This window comes from Neolamprologus brichardi, chromosome 15 (genome assembly GCF_056152115.1).
Source record: "Neolamprologus brichardi isolate AB-2024 chromosome 15, ASM5615211v1, whole genome shotgun sequence".
In the NCBI taxonomy this organism is placed as follows: Eukaryota; Metazoa; Chordata; class Actinopteri; order Cichliformes; family Cichlidae; genus Neolamprologus; species Neolamprologus brichardi.
The window spans coordinates 3,465,791-3,477,161 of NC_142118.1; the positions used below are offsets into that span (position 1 = coordinate 3,465,791).

The 11,371-nt window shown below is 42.5% G+C and overlaps 1 protein-coding gene across 2 annotated transcripts in view; it reads right to left on the reverse strand.

Annotated features, from left to right (window-relative positions):
* Nucleotides 1–7,190, reverse strand: part of phip (PHIP subunit of CUL4-Ring ligase complex) — a 43,614-nt gene extending 36,424 nt beyond the window's left edge. Inside the window, exons 1-7 of one of the 2 annotated variants that reach the window (XM_087852715.1) lie at nt 7,060–7,190; nt 6,888–6,946; nt 6,773–6,802; nt 6,562–6,621; nt 3,399–3,549; nt 3,062–3,160; nt 593–753 (exon numbers count right to left, since the gene is read on the reverse strand). In XM_087852715.1, coding sequence (XP_087708841.1) covers nt 593–753; nt 3,062–3,160; nt 3,399–3,549; nt 6,562–6,621; nt 6,773–6,802; nt 6,888–6,946; nt 7,060–7,099 — 600 coding nt within the window. In that variant the 5' untranslated portion in view covers nt 7,100–7,190. The remainder of the gene's footprint in view (nt 1–592; nt 754–3,061; nt 3,161–3,398; nt 3,550–6,561; nt 6,622–6,772; nt 6,803–6,887; nt 6,947–7,059) is intronic. The other variant, XM_087852714.1, reaches the window with a different exon arrangement.
* Nucleotides 7,191–11,371: the final 4,181 nt, after the last annotated feature.

The following is an 11,371-nucleotide window of genomic DNA, read 5'->3' on the forward strand; positions in this document are numbered from 1 at the left end:
CTCTCAGCAGCCAGCCATTTTTAGAGATTTAAGAAGTGAAAGCTGAAAATGGTGTAGAACAGCAGGCAGTGTTTGACTCAAGATTCCAAACACAAGGACGGCGACATTAAATCAACATTGTCTCATTGTTCCTTCACCATTTAACACGTTACCAGAAGCTGTACCTCTCTCAAACTAGGTGGAAAAGGCATGCGGCAAATGTATACAACGGGCACCCAGGGGGCAAAGGTCAGCTTACTTCTTTTGAGATAAATGCTTTCACTTCATTACCCGTGACTATTATCATCGCACAGCTGTCTGAGTTTTTCCAACGTATAACCCAACAGGTTATAGCAGTGAGTCACTGAGTAAAAGCGTCCTACCACAGTTAGGTAAACAGTAATTACTGCCTGGCAGAACCGTTACAGCGTGAAACGCAGACGCTTGTGCGTCTTGGTGAGCGAGCGGCACCTTGTAACAATCTAACACAGAGTGCGAGACGTGACTCTAAACAAACACAGCAGCAGCCACGAGAAATTAGACTCGAACGGGCTCTCGTTCACAAGCTAATGTCGACGCAACGTCGAACAAAAACGCGCGTGGGAAAACTTACGGTGAAGATGCGTCGCCCCGTCCTGTCGAAGGTCACGCAGTACACGGACGACAAGTGTCCCAGGATCCTCTTGTGCATCTTCATGTGTGTGTACACGGCCGTGGGCACCAGCTGACGGAGACGGTAGGCGCCATTCAGTCGACGGCAGAAGCTCGTCTCCACTGGATGTCAAGAAAAACATGCACATTAGTACGGAAAGACACGAGTGTACAGAATGTGCAGATGTAAACGTCACTAAATATACATTAAATTGACAAAAGTCTCCAATCGTCTGCTTTCCCATGCACACTCCAATCTTAATGCAAAGAGTTTAATATCCTGTCAGTTTGGTACCATAACAGCTTTCCACAAAGTTTAGGAGTTTGTTTATGGGAATTTTTGAGCGTTCTTCAGGAAGCACCTTTGTGAGGTTAGGCACTGATGTTGGATGAGAAGGCCGGGCTCCCATTCTCTGCTCTGATTCATCCCAACGGTGTTTTATTAGGTTGAGGTCAGGACTCTGTGCAGGCCAGTCAAGTTCTCTTCCATACCACACTCGATCATCTGTGTCTTTATGGACCTTGCTTTGTGCAATGGTGTGCAATCATGTTGGAACAAAAAGAGGCCATCCCAGAAGTGTTCCCCCAAAGTTACGAGCATAAAATTGCCAAAAATGTTTTGATATCCTGAAGCATTAAGAGTTCCTTTCACTGGAACTAAGGGGCTCCCTCAAACCCCTCAAAAACAAACTTTATACTTTATACTTGGCACAAAGTAAACCCAAACACGACTCTGTTCCTCTAGAGTCCAGTGGCGCCGTGCTTTACACAACTGCATCCGACACTTTGCATTGCGCTTGGTGCTGTAAGACTTGGATGCAGCTACTTTCATGATGCATAACTATTTCCATCAAGCTCTCTACACACTGTTCTTCTGCTAATCTGAAGGACACAAGTTTTTACAATAGAGCATAAGAATGCTGAAATATTTTAAAGTAGGGCTGCACGATTTTTTTGTCTTAGAATTGAGATCACGATTCTCTTTTCCAGTATAAATATTTATTGCACTTATTAACTGCACATGAACTTTGTAACAGTTGAGACTGAACATAAAAACAATAAATAAACATAAAAACAACAAATGTCTCACGTTTTGTGGTTGCCGCAAAATGTTGCACTGCTTGAAGTTCCGTCTCCACCGTTGCTCGACACTGCGTGTATAGAGCAGGTAGTGCAACAATAGAAAAGACGGCACTGTGTAGCGTTTGTCTAGGGTGTTGATCATTTTCCTAAATCCCTCGTTTTGCACAGTGTTGATGGAGCCATATCTTTGGTCAGGTGATAAGTAATAGCCTCCATAATTTCTTTGTGCCTGCGGGAGTTCGACGGGTATAGGGAAGCGCTGTATAAGGTTCCCGTTATTGATGTTTGGGTGGTTGACCGGGACGGATTTTCTCCTGTCACTTTCTCGTCATCCGTGACGTGCTCTCCGTTGTTTTTTCCCGGCTAATTTTAGCATCACACGGCACAGCTTCTGTATCACGTGGTATAAGGCTCCGCCCTTGTCATTTGTTGAGCGGGAAGAGTGAGCGCTTGTTTTCATGCAGATTACGTCCCGGATCAAAATGCGGTACAATCGTTGTTGTCTTTTCTTTTCTTTTTTTTAAATCGTTGTAATTTGGAAATGAGATCGCAAATAAGTATGAATTGAGATCGCGATTTTCTAACGATTAATCGTGCAGCCCTATTTTAAAGTGAATTATTAAAAAAAAAAAAAGACCTCCATCTTTTCACTCTTGGACTTATTAAGATTGGCTTTGTATGATTCACCATTCAAAATAATCCTCATTTATCTTATTTATCCTCCGCAGCACAACCCTCTTCTGATTGGGTGTCCCTGACACACAGTAGGTTTGAGCCTTACACAGCCTTACCTGTGTAAGGCTCCTCTGCGCTGTATCTGATGCCGGTGGTCTGCTGCTAGTTTATAGAGGGTCTTTGGGTCCTTCACGTTTCATGAGATGCTCTGTAGAGAAGTGTCAATGTGACCTGCAGTTTTGTGCAACCAGTGTGCCAAAATTGGCATGAATGCTTCAGATGGATTTCAAAAGGACATGAAGGACTACTCATCCATGGTGTCCACAGCTGTCCATGTGCATCTCCACAAGCAAGTATAATCCTGGACTGAGATGGTCGTACTGAGCACATCCGCTCTCACTGACACTGACATCAGATCCAGGAGTTAAAAAAAACACTCCAAACAGAGCTCTTATACACATCTGGAGCCGGAGCTTTTGGATTATTTGTAGATGCATCCCCCTGATTTTTGGAAACTTTTGCCATCTTTATTAAGCGCGAGGTGAAGCACAACAAGTCCACTTTTTAAAAAAAGATCCACAAGTCTGTGTGCAAACATACAGACTTCTTTAGGCAAATCAATACTTGGCCCAGTCATTTTGGCCCAATTTACCAAAATGACTGTTTTCCTTACCAATATTCGGCGGGCTCCCGTAGATAACAGGTGGCTCCGGTGGACGTCCACAGTGCAGCGCAGCCAGCGCTGAGCCTTTCCACACAACATGTTTGCAACCTGGAATTTACACACACAGCACAGATGCATAAGCACAGCTATAGTTAAGTGGGTGTTGTGCATGTTGATCTGGATGTATGCAGTCATATTTGCATAACCACGCAAATGTATACATTCACCCTATGTCTTGGTAAGTCAGCACTTACACGCAGGAAGCCACAGACATTGAGCGAGTGGGTGTTTTTGCGCGTGTGTATATTTAAGTATGCAAATGCAAATGCACTGCACGTGAACTCACTCTTGGCGGTGCGGAGAAGATTCTGTCTGCCAGCTCCTAGAAGGCTGGTGAGTCCAGGCACACTGGCAGGGACCTCCCTCTCCAGCAGCGGACAAACTCTGGTGCAGACCTGCAGCAGGTGGTCTGGCGTGATGTGCCTGTAGAGCTTTACCTGAACACAAGCATACACTTGATTTAAATCCGTCTTCAGGCTGGTAAATGACCACAAAAAACAACTACTGCTAGTGGGGGGAGGGTGGTAGAGTTTAAAAAAAAATTAAAAAGGAAGCTGAGAGAAATGTGCTCAAAGAGCTTTCCTGCCCAAAGCTGCTGTGTCAAGACATCAAACCCCCACCAGCTGGATGATTTCTGCTGCTCGAACCCGACGACGGTGGTGTGAAAAAGAAAGCGTCTCAGTGGAGGTACAAATGGGTTCCACATCACTACGCCAATTTTCACACAAAAATCTACAAATCTATCGGACACATCAGGGGGTGAAAACATGTCAGAAGGCAGCGGCTGCAAAGTAAAGGGAAATTGAAACTTTAATTTCAAATTCAAGTATTTCCAGCAAACAGAAACACTGAAAAATCCAGGCCACTTCCACAAATGAGTGTTGAGAATCTTAAAGTGAAGGCCCCTCTGCTCTCTGAGTGTGTCAGAGGAAACCACACTAAACCGTTAACAGATAAATTAACAGATAAGATCCTCCTTTTTTTTAAAAAAAACTGCAAAAATAAAAATACAACCTGAGACATATTTATACACTAAAATGAAAAAGATGAAGGCTTTTAAATGGTGCGGCTCCCAGCAGCATACGCACTACAACAGCAGAGAATTGAGGGAGGGGGTGTGGCATGCAACATAAGGATGAAGCAGAAACCTACGCTGTTATAAACACACAGCTTCTCTGATTCCACTGACACATGGGGACCCTCCTGCGTGGCCTACTTCTAAAGAAACATGCACGCCTGAATGAGTGGAATGGCACGCACGAGCCGGGATGAAAGCGAGACACGGAGGGGAATAATGCAGCATGCAGCAGTGTGTTTACTTGGAGCGAGCCAGATCGCTTTAAATGTATTCACTCAAATCAGACGTGCAGTCATCGGCTTTGTTTCAGACACGTAAGCCTGAAATTAAACAATTATTCCACTCAGTCACACACACACACACACACACACTTTCTCCATTCCTTTATCTGTCTCTGTGACACACACACACACACACACAATTAATGACCCCTTAATTGCTTTCAACATCCTTGCTGGTTCACAGACGTGATCAGTGTTTCTAAGTACATATCAGCCCCTCTTAGGTACACGCAGACCCACAACTGACACACACACACTAAACTAAGTGATGTGCAATAACAATTTGCTCCATTTTCCTTCCTTCTGAAGGGTAATGGATAACACTCCCCCAGCCACGGCTGCACCATCACAAAGCACATGGCCCCACACCACTACAAGTTACCCTCTATATAATCATTATTAGTATTGCTATTATTATTATTATTATTATTATTATTATTATTACCATCCTGCTTTCCATTCATAGCCCTACAAACATCTTTCACCTCAAGCATCACTGCCTCTGACATAGATTTGCATTCATTAAAATGTATTATTACTGACAATTAATCCATTAATAAATGAGTCTAAACACATTTGTGCTGATAACGATGCAGGCTTCCACTTCCCCTCAAAAACACGGCCGTATTTCATTGCGCTTCGTCTTCCTGATCAGTTTGAAATGCGACACGAAAGCAATCGAACATCTAACGAATCCGCCTTCGTTAATTAGCCGCAATTAATATCGTTAATTATTACAATATCATTGTTGAGTCCTCATTGATGCCCAACCCCCTTCTTTAACAGCGTCCCCCCCATAGACATCTAACTACAAACGCCCACAAAAAAAATAATAAATAATCATAAATAAATAAATAAATCCAGCCGATATCCTGCCCTCCTGCCTCTAACCTCCCTGCTTCCGCTTGGTCTAATAATTAAAACCCCTCCGCAGTATTTTTTTTAATACGGGAAATTATGCACAATAGACTGGAGGCAGGCTGAAAGACTGGGGACGGGAGGAGGAGGAACGGAGAGCCCAGCGAGCCAAGCAGGAAGAGAAGAAAAAAACACACTCATACGAGCGGGCAGAACGACGCTGTCAATAATTTCTTAAACCTATACATTTACACGGCGATCAAGCTGCACTTTACGCCATCTAGTTCCGTGTGTGCTTTGGGACGTGAAGACGGAAATCGTCCCCCACAAACATTATCTCGTAGATTAACCAGGTCGCTGTTTTTTAAAATCAGTATTAAAATAAAACTTTTAAAATAACACAAAAAGGAAAAAAAAAAAGATAACAGGGAGTGCGCGCTTTTAGCAGGTCTGTCTCGGAAACAAATATGTAAGAGGATGGTGAATTCACTCCACGCCCCCATGCGTAAAAACGCCGCTTTCAGGCGAAAGCCCCGTTTGTTTACATGACAATTAAGCGCTCCAATTAATAGCGCGATTATAAGACATCAAGCTGAACGTTACCTCGCATCTTCACACCGACTGATCCTTCCTCTGCTTTTCCGTCCGAGCTCGCACCAAAACAACCCTCTCCCCCAAAAAATAAAAATAACCACTCCACAACAACCTCAAAGAACAGGGGGCGAGCCGTGACTCCGGCTATACTGACTATACTCTTTATATTCCCCACGAATAAAAAAAAAAAGTCCTGTTTTCTAACTCTTGTGCCCCCCTGTGTGTTTTCAACCCATGCACACAAATTATGGTTCTTGCAGGACAAGAGCGCCTCCATCTCTCTCTCTCTCCTAGAGGCTCGTGGCGCAGGGAGTCCCTCCTCCGGATCCTGGCGCTCCTACACCACAACACTCATGACGTATCAACATTTCACACACATTTTTCACCAACAACTCTCGCAACCTTTTGGACATGCATGGCCACCAAACTCGCACACCGTGGCGCACACAAGGTTGGGACCCGAGCCCCTTGTAAGTGCTCCAAAAAGAGCAGCTTCCCTCCCCCTAAAGCCTGCAGCCGACTCGCCCTGCAAAGTCCTTCTTCAGTTTGTGCTCCACCACCTGATTTAAAAATTGCGGGAAATTCAATTTTTATTTTGCTCTCTAAAAACTTTTTCCTCAGTTATACAGCACCCTTACCAAATTTTCGTACGTCCCGGGGTGTTCCTGCCCCGTCCAGTCCAGCCTTTTGGGCAGCAGCTGAGGTGGAAAAACAGTGTGGACCGTGATCATCCAGTTTATAGACGTTACAGGTGATGTTTTAAAACAGTAAATGGTAAATCAGAGTCAAAGCAACATCACAAAGTACAGTGCAGAGAGAAGCATCACTCTCGTGCTGCTGACTGCTTACCTCCTTCTCCTCCACCTCCCTTATCAGGGTCTGAAAATAGCATAAAAATACAGAATTACACCTCGTGACAATTGCCGACATATTATAAATTCTCCTAAAATGCGAAAACACCAACCTCGGCTGCTTTTTGACACGGTCCAGCTTCTAGAAATCGGGCTATTAGGAAGTACAGTTCTGGTATGGTTGGAGGGGGAGAAGAGGACGGGAGCTGCGTTAGAAGAGGGCACCGAGGAAATTGGGGGGATATTACAACGACCGTGACATAGTTTCCGATCTCCTTTACTCACCAGAAGTCAACTGCGCGATGTGTGTACTGTCTGAAGCCATTTTGGTGTTGTTTGCCAGGGCAGCGCCAGAGCCTGTGTGGTGGGTCTAGGTGGCTGCCCTGTAGCTGTCACTGTTTATCCACCAGGAAGAGGCTGCCTCCATTCAGCTTCGCTCGCACGAAGTCCCGGCTGCGGGAGTATACCTCCGCGGAGCGATAATTAGTGCGCGCTGAAGGCTTCACCCCGCCAAACACCGCCTTCCTTTAACAAAGACCGAATGGCTAAATTGTGGCTGTACTGAGCGCCGGCTGGGGCGAATTTCACTTACGACCGGTTTGCCGTGGAGGCATGTTTGTTTTAATCCCCCTCCCCCTCAAAGGAAAAAGCGCAAGCCCTCTGCGGAAGAATACAGGCGCTGTGTCTCACGTACGCCGCCGTCGAGGGGAGGTAGAAATGGCAGCCTGCTAAAGGAGAGGACACATTGCTGCAGAATGGCTGTTATTTTGTAACTAGACGGCATTTATCACATTTTTATTCATTAGAGTCCATTCCTCTGTCATTTAGTGTCTATTGCGGATTACCACAGCCTAATTCTTGCCATATTTTTTTTCTGTATATTCGTAGCTGGCGGGTTCAGAACATGGCTCCCGTGTTTGAGAGGGATTTACAGGCGAGCAAACGTTTCAGCTTAGTTTATCATTATTATTTTTTATTATCAAACACCACAGCTAGCCTGCTCTCTTATCAGCTCTCCGTGTTCTTGCTGCTGGTCTCGCTTGTCGTAACTTTGTCGCTATTGTGTAATAAGATGTCCTAGCTAACACACCCACTCTCTCAGGGAGCCGTTTGGTGGGGAAGTCGTCCATTTCTCTTCCAAATACTACCAGGCAATAAAATGGGGGAAGGGTTGGAGAAGGGGAATGCAGCTTAATGAATGAAACCCCGTGAGTTACAGCAATTTAATGGCAACCGAGACACTGAGACAAGGCACACACATCAAGGGGGATTATCAAGGAAATGCATGACAGGATGCCTCAGTGACAGCTGTGAATGAAAAAAAAGGAACAGCAACTCTTTGGTGTTAATTTTTACTTTTTTTAAAGTAAACTCAATAATATTTGTGCAAGGGACGTACATTATAGTTTTATTAAAAGCCACTTCACCAATGACAAACAACCCCTTCTGGTCTAATCTTACTTCCCACATTTAATGTTTACTGCTGCAAGTAAGACACAAATGAAAGTGAAGGTAAATACACACCACACGTGTTTCAGATCATTTTACAACAGTTTGGAGTTTTCTTTTTTGAAATATTTTGCCACATATCTTCTGGTTTTTTTTTTCTCTTTTCACTCATATCTATAGCCTACATGTGTGAAGATGCCTATGTGGTACAATTGAGCTAAATTGAAATATTCACACCCACTTACAGTTGCATATAATTCAGTCTACCTGCACAACTGATTAACACTAGTACAGAAACATTTCACCTCTACATTTTAATTTCTTCTTTATAAACTATTTCAAATCTAACACATCAACAGTGCATCTGGGAAGATGCTATAAGGCTTCGTGCTTCTAAGAGTCAACTTAATTTTTTTGTCTAATTTAAACAGAGTAATGCTAATTCTATTTGTAAAACTAACAAGGTGTAACTCAAATAAAATCAAGTGTAACGCACACAAATTCGGTCTGTATCGACACTTTCCACAACTTTGTCATTTATGTTGCATCGTTTGGCAATTACGGGTTCATTTTGTCAACGTTAAACACAAATAATACATTTATAGGCTGCCAGATGGACAGGAACTCAACAGAGAGTGTTCTCATCACCAGTGGCTACACCACCTACCATTATTCCATGTCAAAAGCGTTCTGGCAGATAGGTGGGTGGACGATTACTCTGAGAGGAACGAGCAATATTTGAGCTTTTCAGAAATCCACTTTAGTATTCTGACCCTCCACTGACAGTTTTCGATCTTCTCTTCCAAATGTGCGCATCGTATCAGGCCAGATTAAACTCGTCCATCCGTGGACTTCACTGATTGGGTGTAATTTGACCAACAAATTCTGTATATATTTTTTAAAGCACAAAAAAACCCCTCAAAATAATACTTAAAATATTTAGATGATCAGTTATGGGTTTTTCAGCCTAATCATTAACTTGTATTTTACCGGTTGACCTGAACCCTTATGACTAAGTTTATTGTGTGACACCACCACAAGGAGGCAACCTCACCATGTGTCACTTTACAGGCCAAAGAGGAGTCAAAGGTTATGAAAAGATGCAATCAGTTACAGATTTTCTTTTACTATAAATAGCTCACTGATAAATACTGATCACATTAAAAAAAGAGATCTGAAATGGTTTGAGGTTATCTTGACAACAGTCCACACAGAGATACTTGCAGATCCACACCCTTTACTAAACGTTGCCAGATAGCTTAAAAATCCTGTGAGGTGTGGAGAATTACTTGGCTTCAACACTCTTTCCCTGCTAGAGACAATCGTCAGACAATCAGGACTCTGATGTCTTCAGTAGTTAGAAAACAGAAGTTTCAGCTCATACTAAGTACTTTTGCAGCCACGTAACCTTTCTCATATCTTTAGTCTGGATTCAATGGTCTGCTCTGTGGGTTAATACAGTGGCTCTTTTTTAAGTGTCATGATCAAGGTTAAGTAAAACTAGGTGTGGTAAAACATTTTAGTTAACCCCAATGAAAATACTAAAAAATAATCAAAAAAACATGAAAATAAATATTATAGCGGTCAAATCTTTCACTACTTTTGTTGAGACTTGCCATGTTTACAATACTGTGACTCTGCTACGTTCACAGAGGGTTGTGTTTGCATTGCTACACTTATTCTGAATTTCTGAAATTGTCTCACTTTCAAATTCCCTGCATATTTGAGTAAGTAAAGATGCTACAGCTAATAAAAACAAATAAAACCACCTGAAACATGAGTCAAAAAAAGGTAAATAAAAAATTAAAAAGTAATAACAAAATATAAAACTATGTCGCTAACGGTGGTTCAGTGGTTTGCACCATAACCTTGCATCTAGAAGCTCCTGGGCTGATGTGCCCTGTGTTTGGTCCCATGACAGCTGGGATACATTGAAAATACAATTCTGGTCAAAATGCTTTAACTAATTTAATCACATGTAAATTATCCACATAATTTTATATAATGCAAAATGATAAATTTAATCAAATCTGCTCAAAAGAGATTTACTTGATTGGTGTACATTCAGCTTCTATAGCTCAGGGTTCTCTGTCCTGTGTTTGTCTTTTATGTTTGCGATTATTTTAGAGCACTTTGGTCGGCCCTGCTGTTTTTTAAAGCACTTTATAAATAAAGTGGTATGGTTAGGTAAGCATTTGAATAAATCAAACTTTTTATTGTATATATTTCAGTTTCATTTTACTCAAAATGATTGTTTCATGTTTACTGAAGGTGAAAAATCATTTTTTGGGAGTTGGCAGCACAACCCTAAACTGGTTAAGTAGTTAAGAAAATAGATACATTGTTGTTTAACAATGAATTAAATGAACTTGTAAATTAAACGTGACCAAAAAAGGACACTAGAAGGACATATTTGCACAGAGTTGGAACTTTCTGATACATTGTACTCATTGATTCTTTGTCTTAAGTAATTTTATGTATATTTTTTAAATGAACCTTTTGAAAACCCTGGAGGTCCCACAGCAGCACACCAAAGTACCTATAGGGGTGACACTGGATTAAAAGGTGTTTCCCACTTAAACACATTATAGCAATATTAGTGTTTTACAGCATCCAACAGCTGAATGGTGATAAAAAAAAGCATCATGTTGTTGACCGAGGCTCATCTCAGTACAGTTTTGTCTCCTCAGTATGTGGCAGTACCTGCACAGACATCATTTCACCTCTACATGCTAGAGGGGAAAGGAACTGGCTATAGGCCCACAAGTGTGAGTGACAGGTTGTCCTGCAATGGAGAGACCCAACACTTTCACTGGTCCCACCACTCTGGCAAATGCTGACCTTTCACTTCCTGACGCAGCAGTTGTATTTAACACAGCCACGTGCCCCTGGCGACCTCACACACATGCACACAAAAGTGCACACAGACACAGAGTGGCAGCTTTGTGTCGGTTAAAAAAAGTACTTGTAAAACCTGAACACAGAGAGGAAAAGCAGCCTGTGTGCAGGCATACAGTTAAAATACAGCCTACTAGTGTCTGGGGAAAAACAAAACAAAACATGGCACTGCTGTCCAAATGCAGAACCTATTTCACAATGTTTTTATTTACCAATGAGTGAAGAGACACTACAAAAAAAGAGTCCCACG